We start from the raw sequence: 18,976 nt of genomic DNA on the forward strand, positions 1-18,976 counted from the left end.
CCCCCAGCTTCTGTTGCTTTGGTTTTAAATCAATATAAATATTGATGAAATAATAAAACACTCATTATTAATAATAATAATATCCCTTTAAGAGTCCTTCTCCCCTGTATGCCTTTCAACTGTCACAGCTAGCAGAGAACTAGCTACATACTTTATGCACTTAAAGCTAGACTACACGGCAAAAGGTATGTGGAAACCTGCTCGTTGAACATCTCATTCCAAAATCATGGACATTAATATGGAGTTGGTCCTTCCTTTGCTGCTATAACAGCCTCCACTCTTCTGGGAAGGCTTTCCACTAGATGTTGGAACATTGCTACAGCGACTTGCTTCCATTCAGCCACAAGAGCATTAGTGAGGTCTGGCACTGATGTTGGGTGATTAGGCCTAGCTCCCAAAGAACAGTTCTTGTGCTGACGTTGCTTCCAGAGGCGGTTTGGAACTCGTAGTGAGTGACCTCTTCAGCACTCGGCGGTCCTGTTCTGTGAGCTTGTATGGCCACCACTTCGTGGCTGAGCCATTGTTGCTCCTAGACGTTTCTATTTCACAATAACAGCACTTACAGTTGACCGGGTCAGCTCTAGCAGGGTAGAAATTTGACGAACTGACTTGTTGGAAAGGTGGCATCCTATGACGATGCCACGTTGAAAGTCACTGAGCTCTTCAGTACGGCCATTCAAGTGCCAATGTTTGTCTATGGAGATTGCATTGCTGTGTGCTCTATTTTATACACCTGTCAGCAACGGGTCTAGCTGAAATAGCCTAATCCACTAATTTGAAGGGTGTCCACATACTTCGGGCAATGTAGTTTATATGGGTCATTCAACAGAAGTGGTTCGAATTGCTGTTCCCAGTCAAAAAAACTATTTAAAAAAACGGATAAGTCTCCAAACTTAGGACATTTATTAACATCATGATCTATTCTAATTCATGCTAGGCAATAAACACACATATTGTTAAATTAATATAGTACAACATCTTTGTTGATATACTCATTTCTATTGGGGGGTGTCTGTCCCCACCCTGGCTCCTAAAATGTATGTTTGAAAACAAAGTGATTCATTCTTTTTAAAATCTTTTTCACACTATTATTTCAATTGAACATTGATTTGTTTTATTATTCAATTGAAAGATACTGCTACTTTATTGTAAAAAATATTTCTCAAAAAAATTATTTCCCCACTTTGTATGTCACTACCGAAACACACATTAAAAGACTGTAGAATGAATGTGACTTAAGCCACATCCTTACAACTATAATCAGGAAATGGGATTGCATCCCTCTCCATCATAGCCACATGATGTGTCAATACCGAACATATAATATACAAAAAAATTGTATGTATTTGGGACAAAAATATATGTCCAAAATATACAGTAGCTAGCTAGCTATAATAACTAAAAACTGAAACGTCCACAACCGAAACAATTTGGTTGATTTTGGTATTGACATGATTGTTTTGGTAACTGACTCTTTATTGGTAATCCACTGTATTTCTTTACATCTATTGAAAAAAACATCTGATAAGATAATCTACATTAAAGACATAGATAATTGTTTCTTCCTGGAAGTCAAATTAATTGGACGAAACCACTTCTTCTCACTTTAAATCAAGGACATACTATTGTAGCGAATTCGGGGGGTAGCCCCAACCTGGACTCGAACCGAGGTCCAACGACTGTCAAGCCAATACGTTAACCGTTACGCCAAGAGGTTTAAGTGTTGAGTTAAGGTTGCTACAATATGGTATACAGTGGACCAGGTCCTCAGCCTAATCCCTCCTGCCACAAAAGTTACACAGTTACATGTCCAAATCAGCCAAAGTGTGTACGACACAGGCAGCCCAATTCAGATATTTTTTGCCACTAATTGGTCTTTTGACCAAACACATCAGATCTTTCACATCAGCTCTTTTTCAGAGCTGATCTGATTGGTCAAAAGACCAATTAGTGAAAAAGATTGCAGAATTGGGCTGCCTGTGTAAACGCTGCCACATGTGCGAGAAGCTTGGTCTGTGAATACAGGGAAACTTGTCCATGGGTCAGAGCCTGACAATGATGGTGAAATATGTCTCTAAATTACATTTAAAGGTTTTGAAAATCGGTTTAAAAATCTTGTTTTTACTATTTTGCACATTTTGTATTACATTTCTCAAATTAATAGGTAACAGAAGGTTAATAAAAATGATCAATATGGTGCATGGTTATCCCTTATTAATTAATTATTTCTTTGCAACTTTTTCACTGTTTTGGTAGTGAATAATTTAGTGCCTAGTAAGGAATTCACAAAACTATTTAAAATATGCAATACAAACAGTGTGTGAATAGTAGATATGTCTAACCCCAATTTGAATGAACCACTGTATTTTAACACTCACCTATAATATAATAGCTAGCTATAGCAGGTGCGATTTGAGAAGTGTTTTGATAGTATTTAAACTCAGTATTATATTTTGTCTATTAGTTCTTACCTTGGTTTCCTTCACCCCCACTGCACTCTGGTCAGAAGTATAGAATAAATTACATGTTATTTCATTAAGTAGCATTGCTTCCTCGACCTGTTGGACAATCAACAGAGATTGTGAAGAACGTTTCAATTAGGAACCCGTGTCAAGCCAACTAAAAAAAAAACACGTTTAAACTGAGGACAGGTAGATGACAGAAAAGTAAGTGCAGAGAGAGAAAACAGGTGAGTAGTACACAAAATGCAAAGTGGAGTTTCCATGACAAGATTTAGGCTCAGGCTGAAGCATTTATTTAATTATAGGTATTCAGGTAAAACATTTTTGTAAACTTTTTTTTTTGGGGGGGGGGGTACAAATTATACTGTTGTATGTCAAGGCTCACAAATGAGTTTATCAAAGCTCATATACAGTACCCTTCAAAAGTTAGGACACACCTACTCATTCAAGGGGTTTTCTTTATTTTTACTATTTTCTAGAATTATAGTGAAGACATCAAAACTATGAAATAACACATATGTATTCATGTAGCAACCAAAAAAGTGATAAACAAATCAAAATATATTTTATATTTGAGATTCTTCAAAGTAGCCATCCCGTGCCTTGATTTCAACTTTGCACACTCTTGGCAAAACCCATCAAGCACTATGATGAAACTGGCTCTCATGAGGACCGCCACAGGAAAGGAAGACCCAGAGTTACCTCTGCTGCAGAGGATAAGTTTATTATAATAACTGCACCTCAGATTGCAGCCCAAATAAATTCTTCATAGAGTTCAAGTAACAGACACATCTCAACATCAACTATTCAGAGGAGACTGCGTGAATCAGGCCTTCATGGTTGAATTGCTGCAAAGAAACCACTACTAAAGGACACCAATAAGAAGAAGAGACTTGCTTGGGCAAAGAAACACGAACAATGGACATTAGACCGGTGTTAATCTGTCCTTTGGTCTGATGAGTTAAAATTTGAGATTTTGGATTCTAACCGCAGTGTCTTTGTGAGACGCAGAGTAGGTGAACGGATGATCTCTGCATGTGTGGTTCCCACCGTGAAGCATGGAGGAGGAGGTGTGATGGTGTGGTAGTGCTTTGCTGGTGACACTGTCAAGTGATTTACTTAGAATTCAAGGCACACTTAACCAGCATGGCTACCACAGCATTCTGCAGTGATACGTCATCCCATCTGTTTGCGCTTAGTGGGACTATCATTTGTTTTTCAACAGGTCAATGACCCAAAACACACCTCCAGGCTGTGTAAGGGCTATTTGGCCAGGTAGAGTGATGGAGTGCTGCATCAGATGACCTGGCCTCCACAATTATCTGACCTCAACCCACTTGAGATGGTTTGGGATGAGTTGGACCGCAGAGTGAAGGAAAAACAGCCAACAAGTGCTCAGCATATGTGGGAACTCCTTCAGGACTGTTGGAAAAGCATTCCAGGTGAAGCTGGTTGAGAGAATGCCAAGAGTGTGCAAAGTTGTCATCAACGCAAAGGGTGGCTACTTTGAAGAATATAAAATCCAAAATATATTTTGATTTGTTTAACACTTTTTTGGTTACTACATGATTCCATATGTGTTATTTCATAGTTTTTCATAGTTTGTAGAAAATAGTCAAAATAAAGAAAAATCCTTGAATGAGTAGGTGTGTCCAAACTTTTGACTGGTACTGTACATTACGATAATATAGTATAATGTAATACTATAATACTAATATAATACCATATAATAATACAGCCTGCACAGGGACTACAGATGAAAATGTGGTGTTTAGCTAAATCTTGAACTATTACTAATCCAAAATAAATACATAAAATAAATTACAATTCAATACTTCTATACTGTATATGTGGCCTACTCAACAGTCTAGTCCAGGCCTTGTGTAATCTCTACATGGAAACTCCAGGATAGAGTCAAAGAAACTGAGACAGACTTCAATCTGCAGAGGACGATTAGACTTTATGGAAAATAAAATAAATTGGTTAAAATGTGAGGAGTGAAATTATAAGGTAAGTACTGCTCAACACACAGCGAGAGAGAGGAAAAGAGAGAAAGAGAGAGAAAGCGAGAGAGATAGAAAGAAACAGTTATTCGTTTTTAGTATTTGTTTAGATTATTAAAGAACACTGCTTTAAAGGGGAGAGAAAGAAGAAAACAACAGGAATGGATTGTTCCGTTTTAAGTTAATGTCTGCTGCGTTGAGGAACACACTTTCTCCAGCGTCCAGCTAATTCTCCCCATTCTACAAGGAGATACAAAAAACATGGACATATTAACGTTGGGAACAGTGGTGGGTTGGGGATGGGATAGGAGGTAGGGAAGGGGACAAGAGAGGAATTGTGGGAACTGGGAATGTTTCACAGAACAGACATGGTTGGTTAGACGCTGTCAGCCACGGAGGAGACGTCTCACCAAGAACTTGCGTTTCTGTTTCCAGTGGTTGCCCTGGGCGTTAGTTGACATGTGGGCCTCGGTGACCATGCGGATCAGGTCCCACTCCTCCTGGGACGGCTCAGGCCGGTCCCACACCGTCTTCTGGAGCTCATCCTTCCGCCGCCGCTCACGGTTCTCCTCGATCAACTTCCGCTTGGCGAGCCGCTTGCTGTCGTCCAGCACCACTGGGAGGGAGTGGTGGAGGTGTAGAGGATGGGAGGGGGTGGAGGAGGAGGAGGTGTTAGGGATTGGGGGGAAGGGTGAAGTGGTAAGGCGAGAGAGGGTCAAAGAGGGAAGCAAGGAGTCACGAACGGAGAGGGGATTGAGAGGGAGGGGATCAAGCGCAAAAAGAAGCAAGAGAGTAAGTCTACAACAAGTTTAAGTTCAAGGTTAAGTTTAAGCATCAGACAATTCAAATCGTTGACATAGTGTCACGCGATAGAACGCTACATTGTAGCTGCTCCCATCAGACAACCTGGCACATGTTAGTCCTATGCTAAGCTCACCAGGTGGTAGTGATTATTTCCTGTATCAAAATCCTCATCAGCCTATCAAAGATCTTAAACTCTTTCTCCACAAACCAATGGCAGTTCTTAAAATAGGTCAACTCAGCCACCAGAGGGATACATGTAAAACTTGAATTTGGAGGTTTACATGAATTCCTCTGGTGGCCGACTTGACCTATTTTAAGAACGGCCACTGCTATTTTAAGAACGGCCACTGCTATTTTAAGAAATTAAATGTTCTCTTGGTCGCAAGTATGGCCCCATACAATTTACAATACATACAATATACAATTTAAAACATATGCACTCTGCCTCCGATATTACACTGATAATATCCATAATTAAAAACATGATCTGTCAATAAATAAATAATAATACAAATTTGATAACAGAAGTAAAAACAGAGAAAGCATGATAGAAATTAGACAAAAAAACAAGAATGAAGAATGAATGAGCTTTTTAGAGTGTTTGTAAAGAGTAATGAATGAGACAGTCTATTCCTGTTATGAGGAGTCATGACATTAGTTCTCCCTATCTCTGTACTCAAACAGGTAGGTTAAGCAGCTCTCCGTGACGAGCCGTGATGATCAAGTTCAGTTAACAGATCTCTCAGGTAGATTGCAGCATATTTATTGAGACACATTTTTAGAGCAATCAGAACTAATGCTAGTTAGTTCATTTGTTAAATCCGTTTTTTCCCCAGCTGCCATAGTGGTGGTAGTGAATGTCCTCTCAATTAAATATGAACGCTACATTATTATAATTGTATTATACATCTCACTCTAGAAGAAGAAACATCCTCTCTAAAAGGTATTCTGGGGAACTAAACTAAGCAGAATACTACTTACAGTCTGTTGCCATGCCGACAGCGATGCACTTCTTGAAGCGACATTCCTGGCACTGGTTCCTGGTCACCTTATCGATGACGCACTTTGCCTCGTACTTACAAGCGTACGTCGGGTTCAGGTTCTTCTGGATCGTCCGCCGGAAGAAACCCTTTGGGAAAAATGATAAACGAAATGTTTGAAAGGGAATTTCCGGAACACAATGATCTAAAAAAGTATATTTCATAGAATTTTTCAATTGATGGATACTGCTGAAACCATGTCAGGGAGTTAAGTGTTGGTATTATTACATATGCTATTAATACATATGTCCAGTGTTGGTATTACCTTGCATCCTTCACAGGTGATACAGCGATAGTGATATCCTGTAGCTTTATCCCCACATACTACACATAACTCATCCTTGTCCAGGTAACTGGGGATGTACCCTAACAAGACAGAAAGAGATCAAACATAAAGACATCATATAGGGAAAGTTGTACAACTGAATGCCTTCAACTGAAATGTGTCTTCCACATTTAACCCAACCCCTCTGAATCAGAGAAGTGCCATAATCGATATTCACGTCTTCAGGGTGCGGGGAACAGTGGGTTAACTGAACGACAGATTTTTACCTTGTCAGCTCAGGGATTCGATCCAGCAACCTTTCGGTTACTGGCCCAATGCTCTAACCACTAGGCTACCTGCCGCCCCATATATGCCAGTGACGATATGTTAACAGGGACACAACTATACTTATGTTGGATACAAACAGCATTCAGAAACAACCAATTATGTATGCCAGGAATGCCTGTATCGTTACCAGATTTCCCTATGGGACAATAAAGTACTCATTTACTACTGTCTGACCACAAGCAGACCACTGAACATGATCTTTGTAGACACTGCAACTTAGAAACAAAGAGGTGATTTCCACCAGATGTGTTTAACATCATTCATTTCAACACAAAGTTCTCCAAAAGGGCCTAAAGTGTGTAGCACTAAGAAGTTAAGAAGCAGAGGTAACAAGAGTTAAAAAGGTAGGGTCAGTGAGGGCAAGGCAGGGGGCTTAGCCCACTGAGAGAGGTGATCCAGCCCGGACACACGAGCAGGGTGGCATGCATGGGGGCTGTCAGACTGCGGGAGGGGAGGGGGGTAGGAGGAGGAGGAGGGTGGGGGCAGAGGTCAATAAATGATCAATACGAGTCGAGGGGAGTCAGGGCCAAGCCATCAACCAGCAAGCTCCAGCCTTCTGTTACCCTGTCTGTAGGCTTGCTCCCTGCACCAGCAATCAATACACACACACACAAAGCACAAAATGCACCAGGTTCTCTGGCTCCGGGTCAGTTCTGGCACGGTATGACACCTTAGGTCAACTTGGATTTACTGTAGTCCAAACTAAAGCCTGATCAAAGGAGCTCAGGTTGTCAACACAATTAATTCCCACCCGTGAATTTAATAGCAAACCATTATGATAGACGCTAAGAACACTGTTCAGGACAATCAAATGCAGAGACACTGACAATTGAGAAGTTTACCAACAAGTCTTTTCAAAGTCCATGGACTTGTAATATGTTGGTGGTCTGAATTTGCCTTTAAACTTCAAGAGGGCTTAGTTTGAAAGTGAATACATAGTTCAATGTACATAACTACAAACTGTTCCTAATGGGTTGACTTATCAAACGATAAACTCACAGTACTCAGTGTTTAGGTGTTAATAACCATATAGTATCAGAATCACTATGATTATAGTGTATCAAAAGTCACTACGATATTATATATACACATACGAGCAAGGTTCAACACTGAAACAGTTTGCAATGAGATAAATCACTGTTCAAGCCAAACTAGACTAGCATACATCAAATACCAACAATATCAGGTCAGATTTTGTCCTTCATCAACAGGAAATATTTGTGCACCTGTCGCACGTCTCTACAAATGCATTCCAACACAAGCTGTCAGGATGTCACCCCATCACGCCACCAGGTTAGTCCCTACCTTTCAGCTTGTCATGCCATCAAAATAATCCCTAGTACTTCCAGGTTCTACTGCCAGAAGTACTGCTCCCTGCTCCCAACTCCCTACCTTTCTTGTTGACCTCTTGCATCCACTGCATGTGGGAGAAGTCAGGCTTCCCCTCAGAATAGTAGTCGGGCTGGTGGTTGTAGTGGCTGAGAGGCACTTCCATGGTGCAGTATTCACTTTTGAACACGGGGTTGGGTCCTGGGTAGGAGCAGGCGTAGGGCTGGCTGGGGGGCCAAGCCTGCTCCATGCAGGGAGGGTGGATCTGGTGCATGGGCTGGGGCTCACAGTGCCCGTACCCCCCGGGACCATCACCTCCATACATGCAGTACTCCCCACCGCCCTGCATCGGGTAGCCACCGCCCACGCCATGAGGCATCTCATACATGTCAGGCATGCAGTAGTTCATGATGGCCAACGACTGCACCGAAGGCAGGTAGGCTCATACAAAAGGCTGATGAAGGCCAAAAAAAAGAAAAGAAGCCTGGAGACGATGTTACGTATCAACTCAGAGCTAAGCCTAATTAATTCAGCGTTATGTTAAATTACTCTAGATAAATAATTAAACGATTGATACGGATATGATAATAAACTGGTGTACGGAGCAGGTAGGGGCTATGTTAGTAGAATGAGTCTTATATACCGAGTCCTTGGGCCCACCCCTACAGTACAACCCCTAGCACGTACTCGCCCGGCCCCACCCCACCCGCACAGCGCCCTACCAGCCGAATGGGGCAGGAGCTTTATGACGACGTGAGATTTCTAATCTGACTCTGTAAATCCCAGAAGTGGAACAGACAGACAGCAACAAGATGGTGATGTTCTCGCAGATTAAAGCCTTGATTGATGTGCCTCACCAACCACCATCACCTAGTCATAGACATATGGTGCCATGCCGCTGGCAGAAGTTAACAACAAACAAAGACAGTACAAAATAACAAAAGAAAAGTAATCCAAAATACTTTTCTGGCATAAGAGTATGAATAAGTAGTAGCGGACAGTCTCGGGAGAAGTTTAGTTTGGTTTGGTTCGTCAACACCTGGTGAGTCAATTCCATTTGACACTTAGATCTGGATGATAAACAATATCATGCACATTAGAGAATCTCAGAATAATCGGGTTTAGCCTTCTTAGGCCTATTTCAGTGATTTATGTCACACACAAACTCAGAACACCTGTCTTCAATTCACATCAATCAACATGAAACCCACGTAATCCCAAACTTTTCACTGGTAATAAAGTAAAACTTAGACTTCACTTCAGACTAGAATAGAATAGTTAATTTACAAGGGTTAAGTTATACCAACATTGTCATAAAATGAAGACCACCACACTGCAATCCATGATGGACAACACAACCCAGCTAAAAACAACTTGCTTACTAGGTCAGTGAAACATCAGAAACTTCTAGAACTCATTAGAAACCCCTGCATACCCCGTGAATTACTGATTATAATCTAGCAATACCCTTTCACAAGTGTATTACAGTGATAACATTAGAGGAGCTAAGTGCAATGGTTCAAGATCATATATAATGATCAAATGATGAAATAAATGGAACACTATATTCTTCTGGTGTTGATTGCATATGACTTTCTTCTTTGAGTCAGAATATAAGAAAGAAACAAAACTTTTTATTCTCTGATACTCTGTTATAGTTTGATCAACAGGTTGAATTTCAATGGGAGGCGCCATGTGCCAAACCACCTTATCGTATGTTAATCTTCAGACATTCAGCCATATTGATTATGGTTCACAGGATAAGCCTTATGGCAGAGGGGAAGGCGGTACCGATATTTTCTAATTGGACAATCAAAGTAGATGGACTAACTAAGTACAAACATATGCTTGATCACACTTAAGGTTATTTTCTTGCTAAGATATGATTGGCTAAACTTTTTGATGAGATCTTTGAAACACACTACATGTTACTTAATAAAGTTCAAAAAATAAATAATAAAGTAATAATAACAATGTCCAAATAACTATATCAGAGTTTCAAGTAGTGTTTGATCATTTGATATTATTCAGTTTAACAACTGAAAAAGTTTTTGGTTAACATTAGGTCTAGTGGACACAATTGCTAGAGGTCTACAAGAGAATAATAAGAGCTATATTTTATGGATTTCAAATTGAAAGAAGAAATACATTTAATATCAATTCAGTCCAAACAAGTCAGTCAAAAAAACAACACCAAATAGCTATAGTATTGTTCCACATTACTAACCATTAGTTGATCAATGACCACCAAGCATCCTGGCCTACATAATACCAATAGCATATACAGTGGGACTACAGAGAGATGCTAAGTATTCTGCTGTTCACCTTGTCTCCATTTACACACACATTTTTTTTTTTAGAAATCAATCAAGTTTTAAATCTTAAAGAAATGTATTTCTTAATTAGCCATACAGTAGTTTCCCCAAAACGTTCATTGTTTATATGAATAAATAATGTACCATTATATTAATCAAATATTGTCTCATACTTTTAGAATTCAAAGATGGCCGCTACACATTTAATTTATTTCGTTTCTGATGTTTTGTGTGTAAATGTTTATTCCACCGAGGATTGTGTACTTGTCTTTAACGCACCCAATTAACCAACCAATCAATTAACTGATGTTTGATATAGGAATACTTAACTGCAGTGGCATCACACACGAGCGTACATATAACTGACAAAATAACGGAAACAGCTGAGTAAATGAGGGATACAAGGAAAGCAGGTGCTTCCACAGTTGTGGTTCCTGAGTTAAATAAGCAATTATTTCAATATTTATTTAGGTGTACATTTAGCAGATATTCTAATAATTTATCAATCAATGACCATGCTCTTATTGATAGCTCTTACAGTTTTTTCAATTGCTAACAAGCATCGGTCAATACCGAAGCCATTTTTTCAAAACTCTTCACACAGTCTGCATTACCAACATGCATCTTGGCCAAACAGTTAATCTCACCTCCAAAACTCACCCAAACCACCAAAACACTTCATACATGTCTCAAAATAAACTCGTTCGACCAGAACACTGGCAACAGTTCTCACTCAGAAAGCGTACGTTGTCACTCATAACACACGGACCTAAAACACTAACAACAGGGAGCATTACATGAATTATGAACTTTTCTCTTTGAAGTTTGAATGATTTTCACATAAATCAGTATTTCATTACAGAATAAGAATAACACCATTTCACTTTATTGACTGTACTGAAGTATATGTAACAACAATGAATCAGAAATGCAGCAATTTGCTTCAATAGCCTTTACTTTCTCTATATCTTTGCATATAGTAATTAAAAAATAAAAAGTTGAAACAAAAAACTAATTCCTGAAATTCCAGGGCTGCAATAATAATATTAAAAAACCATCATCAACATGTATAGTATAACATTCATACTGTACAGTACTGTGAGGGTCCTAGTTCTCATCAACATGTATAGTATAACACTCATACTGTACAGTACTGTGAGGGTCCTAGTTCTCATCAACATGTATAGTATAACACTCATACTGTACAGTACTGTGAGGGTCCTAGTTCTCATCAACATGTATAGTATAACACTCATACTGTACAGTACTGTGAGGGTCCTAGTTCTCATCAACATGTATAGTATAACACTCATACTGTACAGTACTGTGAGGGTCCTAGTTCTCATCAACATGTATAGTATAACACTCATACTGTACAGTACTGTGAGGGTTCTAGTTCTCATCAACATGTATAGTATAACACTCATACTGTACAATACTTTAGGGGTTCTAGTTCTCATCAACATGTATAATATAATCACTCATACTGTACAGTACTGTGAGGGTTCTAGTTCTCATCAACATGTATAGTATAACACTCATACTGTACAGTACTGTGAGGGTTCTAGTTCTCATCAACATGTATAGTATAACACTCATACTGTACAGTACTGTGAGGGTCCTAGTTCTCATCAACATGTATAGTATAACACTCATACTGTACAGTACTGTGAGGGTCCTAGTTCTCATCAACATGTATAGTATATCACTCATACTGTACAGTACTGTGAGGGTCCTAGTTCTCATCAACATGTATAGTATAATCACTCATACTGTACAGTACTGTGAGGGTCCTAGTTCTCATCAACATGTATAGTATAACACTCATACTGTACAGTACTGTGAGGGTCCTAGTTCTCATCAACATGTATAGTATAACACTCATACTGTACAGTACTGTGAGGGTTCTAGTTCTCATCAACATGTATAGTATAACACTCATACTGTACAGTACTGTGAGGGTCCTAGTTCTCATCAACATGTATAGTATAACACTCATACTGTACAGTACTGTGAGGGTCCTAGTTCTCATCAACATGTATAGTATAACACTCATACTGTACAGTACTGTGAGGGTCCTAGTTCTCATCAACATGTATAGTATAACACTCATACTGTACAGTACTGTGAGGGTCCTAGTTCTCATCAACATGTATAGTATAACACTCATACTGTACAGTACTGTGAGGGTCCTAGTTCTCCCTCTCTCCTGCATTTGGCCACAAGTTCTCATCAACATCACTTCTTATGTCTTCTCTGGCGATGCATCTTGTAAAGTATCTTCTGGAATGTCTAATCCAACCCTGGCATTCTTCAGGAGAAGTGTCTCCACACCCCGCATTCATGGCCTCCAGTAAGGACATCTGGTCATGTGGATAGTGGTCATAAACCTTCCACCTCCACACAGAGAAAAACTCCTCTATGGGGTTTAGGAAGGGGGAATATGGAGGCAGGAATAGTACTGACATCCTGGGATGTGCAGCAAACCAGTCTGACTGCAGCAGAGTGGTGGAATGCCACATTATCCCACACAACAACGAAGGTAGGGGAGTTTCTTGCCCCTCTCTCCTCCACTGGCACAAGTCGATTATGCAGGTCATCCAGAACATAAATGAGCCTCTCTGTATTGTAAAGGCCAATGTGTGGTTTGTGTAACAGCAAACCATCATTGGACATTACTGCACACATTGTGATGTTAGCTCCTCTCTGGCCTGGGACATCCACAGTTGCTCTCTATCCAATCACATTTCTTACCCTGCGGCGTGTTTTTGCCAGGTTGAATCCAGCTTCATCAACAAAGATTTATCAACAAAGATGAATGTATGTGTAGCTTGCCTGGCTTCCATCTCCATTACTCTCTAAAATACAGTAAATCCACAGTTTTACAGTACTTTACATTATGCATAGCTGTGTATGTACCCTGTTTGGTTATTGAACAGACATCTTACCTGGACATATTGATACCGGACTTCTTTCACACGTTCACCGTTTCTCTCAAAGGGTACAGGGTACAACTTCCTCACCCTTATTTTATGTTTCTCTGGGACTCTGGCAATTGTTGTTGTGCTGACCATATTCACATTCCCAAAAGTGATATTGTCTGCCAGCACTCTGTCCCGAATTTCCAGCAGTTTTATTGCATTGTTGCCAATTACCATGTCAACAATGGCAATTTCCTGTGCATCTGATAATATTCTGCCTCTCCCTCCTGTGGGAGGCAACCTTTGGATCCTACTGAAAAACACAAAACAATCAATATATTTCAAAATGTCAGTACATGTAAAAATGTATACTGTATTGTACTGTATTATGAAGTTCAATTATCATTGAAGGATGCACATCTCACCTGTTGTTTTGCCAGAAAATTTGTACTATTGATGCAATTGTTGAATGCTGCAGATTTGGTTGCACCCTTAACCCGGCCTCTCTCCAAGAGAGACCCCAGCTCTTGGTCTTCCTCTCCTTTGTCCTCCGTGCATTCTCCCTCTCCCTGCCACTCTTCTTTCCCCACCAACCTGTCTTCCTTGATCCATGTTTCTAAACTAAATCATTCCAAAGCTGTCCTCTTTTGTCTGTTTGGTAACGAGACTAAAAACAGGACACTTGGGTACTTTCAGCTGAAATTGCAATCAGCTGTGTTTGGAATGATTAAATATTCTGCTGAGATTTTCTAAATGTTTTAATCTGGTTACTGCAGAAATGCACAACATTTGCCATCATTCTGTTTTGAATGTGTTTTTAACAGTTTGGGAAACAGTCTGTTAGCATTTGAAAACGTGCTGCAAATATATAGTTTAGCAGGTGGTGGAGTATGAATGAGAAAATAGTTATTGGATTTCGGAGAATGTGGTCATTGATGCATTTTGTGTGAAAGCAATGAAAAATGATTCACAGTTTGGTCCACATACACTTCTGTTTCGCTGACTGTGTGAAGAGTTTTGACAATGTGACTTCAGTTTTGACCAATGCATGTTAGCAATTCAAAAAAACTGTAACTAAACATTAATTATAGACTAAACAGAGCAGGGCAAAATGCAAGGTAACAAGTCAAATATTTTACCTGGCTATGTGCCAATGATACATACTTATTAAGATTAATAAATTATTGCATCTAATTAATTCAAATCTAATAACCACAAATAATTGTAAATGTATAATTGTATTATTTTACCCACTTTTCAGTCAGTTTAAACGTATTAATACTGAAATATATGTGTTCTTAAAACAAACGTGCTGAAGCTTAAATACGGTGCACTCGGAAAATATTCAGACCCCTTTTTCCACATTTTGTTACGTTACAACCTTATTCTAAAATGGATTAAATCGTTTTTTCCCGTCATCAATCACACACACAATATCCCATAATGACAAAGAAAAACATTTTTTTAAACATTTTTGCTAATTTATAAAAATTAAAAACTGAAATATCACATTTACATAAGCATTCAGACCCTTCACTCAGTATTAAAGTATTTTGGGTATGACGCTACAAGCTTGGCACACCATTCCTCTCTGTGGATCCTCTCAAGCTCTGTCAGGTTGGATGGGGAGCGTCGCTGCACAACTATTTTCAGGTCTCTCCAGAGATGTTCAATCGGGTTCAAGTCTGGGCTCTGGCTGGGCCATTCAAGAACATTCAGAGACTTGTCCTGAAGCCACTCATGCGTTGTCTTGGCTGTGTGCTTAGGGTCGTTGTCCTGTTGGAATGTGAAACTTCGCCCCAGTCTGAGGTCCTGAGCACAGGTTTTCATCAAGGATCTTTCTGTACTTTGCTCCGTTCATCTTTCCCTTGATCCTGACTAATCTCCCAGTCCCTGCCACTGAAAAACATTCCCACAGCATAATGCGGCCACCGCCATGCTTCACCGTGGGGATGGTGCCAGATGTGACGTTTGGCATTTAGGCCAAAGAGTTCAATCTTGGTTTCATCAGACCAGAGCATCTTGTTTCTCATGGTCTGAGAGTCCTTTAAGTGCCTTTTAGCAAACTCCAAGCGGGCTGTCATGTGCCTTTTACTGAGGAGTGGCTTCCGTCTGGCCACTCTACCATTAAGGCCTGATTGGTGGAGTGCTGCAGAGATGGTTGTCCTTCTGGAAGGTTCTCCCATCTACACAGAGGAACTCTGGAGCTCTGTCAGAGTAACCATCAGGTTCTTGGTCACATCCCTGACCCTTCTCCCCCGATTGCTCAGTTTGGCTAGGCGGCCAGCTCTAGGAAGAGTCTTGGTGGTTCCAAACTTCTTCCATTTAAGAATGATGAAGGCCACTGTGTTCTTGGGGACCTTCAATGCTGCAGACATTTTTAGGCAGCCTTCCCCAGATCTGTGCCTCGACACAATCCTGTCTCGGAGCTCCACGGATAATTCCTTCGACCTCATGGCTCGGTTTTTGCTCTGACATCCACTGTTAACTGTGGGACCTTATATAGACAGGTGTGTGCCTTTCCAAATCATGTCCAATCAATTGAATTTACCACAGGTGGACTCTAATAAAGTTGTAGAAACATCTCAGCGATGATCAATGGAAACAGGACACACCTGAGCTCAATTTCGAGTCTCATAGCAAAGGACCTGAATACTTATGTAAATAAGGTATTTCAGTTTTTTATTTCTAAAAACCTGTTTTCACATTGTCATTATGAGGTATTGTGTGTAGATTGATGAGGAAAATATGTCATTTAACCGATCTTAGAATAAGGCTGTAACGTAACCAAATGTGGAAAAAGGGAAGGGTCTGAAAACATTCTGAGTGCACTGTAAATGTAGATTAATCATGCCATAAATGCACACATTTTTTTTCCCCCTTCTTCTCTATTTTCATTACTAGACTAATGGATCCGGAGTTAAATGTGCATATAAGGCGATTCTGAACAATCAATTAATTAATCAATGAAGATGCTGAACAGACGTGTGTTTACAAGACAAAGACGCACTATAATCACCTAACCACAGTGTATGTGTCCCAAATGGCACCCTATTCCCTTTTTAGTGCACTACTTTTGACCAGAGTCCATAGAATTTTTGGTTAAACAGTGAACTGTAAAGGGAATAGGGTGCCATTTGGGATCCTTAAAAAGAACCCTCTAAAAAGATGTATCCACGTGACCAGCCATCCTTTTGTGACCAGTGACACACCAACGGAGTTGGGCTCAGACGACTGTGGCTAAGACTGTAACACGATCAACACATAACAGCTGCTAAAAGTAAGGCCCTTTGAGGCAAATCTGCTCCTAAAGAGGCCCTTGATACCAGTTTAACTTTTTGATGAGGTGAAGTCCTCTGTGGCCCTTAATCTCATTCGTGTTTCTTAGAGGACTCGAGACAGAAATGTCAAGTGTCTATCAGACACTATAAATCCTGTCAATACTCTGCAATCTGTTCTAGATAAGTGTATTATTCTTAGTTTGGGGTGTTTTGTTTCCCTCTTTTTCCATCTGTCTTTTTGTATTGTTATTTGTATATAGTGTTACTATTGTTTAATCTGAGGAGTCGATCGGTGTAGAGCTAGAACTTGTTTTTAACCTGACCTACAACCCAAATATTATCAGAATCAGAAACACATTTATTCACTAAGAAAATTTACACTGAACTTTACTCGGTGATATGGTACTGCTAGCAGTAGACAACATATGGAGACAGAAACAGACAGAGGAATTTACACAAAGTTTACATACATTATATACAAAAAAAGTTAAGTGAGCATAGAATATAGAAGTGAATTATAGTTTTACACTGAATTGAAACAGACCATAAACACACTTCACACTGATCAACTTGTTTCCTTTGGGATTGCATACTTTCTGGACCAAAATGACCATGTATATAACATAATCATTAATGATATAACTCTTACAGAAATACAAAAAAAGTCAGGTCTATATTCTGTTGTGTTTGCCTGAGATGTCATCAAACATGAATTCAAATTAAACCAAAACTTTTAAACCCAATTATTGATTCGTGGTTGAAATCGGGGGGAAATTAGACCAAAGCTGTGTACATTAATCACTTTTCACAAATTCAACCAACTAACAACATTAATGCAACGTTATTATGTTGATAAAGATGAATTTTTTTATGTGGAAACTATGTTGACTCCCCATAATGTTTCAATAGTAATGACTCTAGACAGATCCTTCAGGATTGACTGATCAAATAAAAGGTTAATTCATTAGTTCCTTTGGTCTACTGGGTTGCACCCAGTAGTAACTGTTACTGAGTATTAACGTTTCAGAGAGCAGAGGTTTTTTGTATCCACTCCTCTGACATGATCTACTCTACAAACCCTTCAAAGAGATCGAGCTGCTTACTGCTAAAACTCCAAATACCCAAACAGCCACGGTCATTCAACAATCCAATAAGGTATTGTAAAAAGGCATAATTTCAACCTTAAAAATCGCTCTTTCACTAAATTGAAATCTCTCCTGAATCTAAAATATTAAATAAAACAATATATATATATATCTCACTCGAAACATAAATGCTGATATCTACTCAAAACTCACCCAAAGCATGGGAGCATTTGAGGAGCAAGACTGGTTGCTCCTTCAGACACAGGCATTGCCAGGCTTGAACCGTTAACTGGTCCACGGAGGTGAGGTGGCCGTTGTTCCAAAATAAGCATTTCGGCTCATATGCTATTTCCGAGGTCTCACAGAAAGGTCAGTGGATCTATGGGTATGAGTATATACAGTATATCCTCTTGGTGGTAATGCCCCACGGCCCAACCTTGGTTGTCCAGTCCAGTCCATCCAGGTTCTCAGCAACAACATTCCCGGGAGAGTCTTCAACCTCGTTCCTCAGCACCTGTCGATACTGGAAGCCGAAGCAGGCTTGTCCCTAATATATTCCCTCCCTGATCGATCACTTGAGGTCTCAGAGGGTTCAAAGCTGGTCAAGAACAATTTTCAGATGGCAGGCTTCAGTCTTGCAAGGATAGGGCCTGGTTTGACATGTTATCCTGAGCCAGATGTCCCCGTCCAACACCGTGTTACCTGAGAAGTACACCAGGCTAACACCAGGCCCCTGGACAACCTCCCCTCACAAGGCTGGGGTGAGCCCAGGCAAACTATTGGAGAGGCCCAATGATTCTCAATTAACACACCAGCGTTCACCCCAAAGTGAGTGAGTCAAAAGTCTATTAGGTTTATCACTATACTAGCTCACATGTGTCAAGGGTGTTAACATCCAATAACAATATTATTTTCCTGGGAGTTTCTGCTTGTTGTTTTGTACCACTAATGACACTTTTATATTTTCTGGTACTAAACTAAACATATATTTATACACTTCCATCAATAGTGCTAGCTAGTGTGATATTTTGAAGTTCCATCGTTTTTCAAAAGTTGGTTATCTATAAAGTAATTTGTGCCACAACAGTGCACAGTGCTGCCTGATCATGTTCATACCTCCTCC

At 39.9% G+C, this 18,976-nt stretch overlaps 1 protein-coding gene across 6 annotated transcripts in view; it reads right to left on the reverse strand.

The window, feature by feature from the left end:
- The window catches only part of LOC120022860 (thyroid hormone receptor beta), a 147,626-nt gene that overhangs the window by 7,794 nt on the left and 120,856 nt on the right, over window positions 1-18,976 (reverse strand). For 4 of the 6 annotated variants that reach the window (XM_038966899.1, XM_038966900.1, XM_038966903.1 and 1 more), the window contains 4 exons: window positions 6,575-6,675; window positions 6,251-6,398; window positions 4,876-5,081; window positions 2,472-2,558 (listed from right to left, as the gene is read on the reverse strand). In XM_038966899.1, coding sequence (XP_038822827.1) covers window positions 2,472-2,558; window positions 4,876-5,081; window positions 6,251-6,398; window positions 6,575-6,675 — 542 coding nt within the window. The remainder of the gene's footprint in view (window positions 1-2,471; window positions 2,559-4,875; window positions 5,082-6,250; window positions 6,399-6,574; window positions 6,676-18,976) is intronic. The other 2 variants (XM_038966904.1, XM_038966905.1) reach the window with 2 other exon arrangements.

The sequence above is a fragment of the Salvelinus namaycush genome, chromosome 27, assembly GCF_016432855.1.
Source record: "Salvelinus namaycush isolate Seneca chromosome 27, SaNama_1.0, whole genome shotgun sequence".
NCBI lineage: Eukaryota > Metazoa > Chordata > Actinopteri > Salmoniformes > Salmonidae > Salvelinus > Salvelinus namaycush.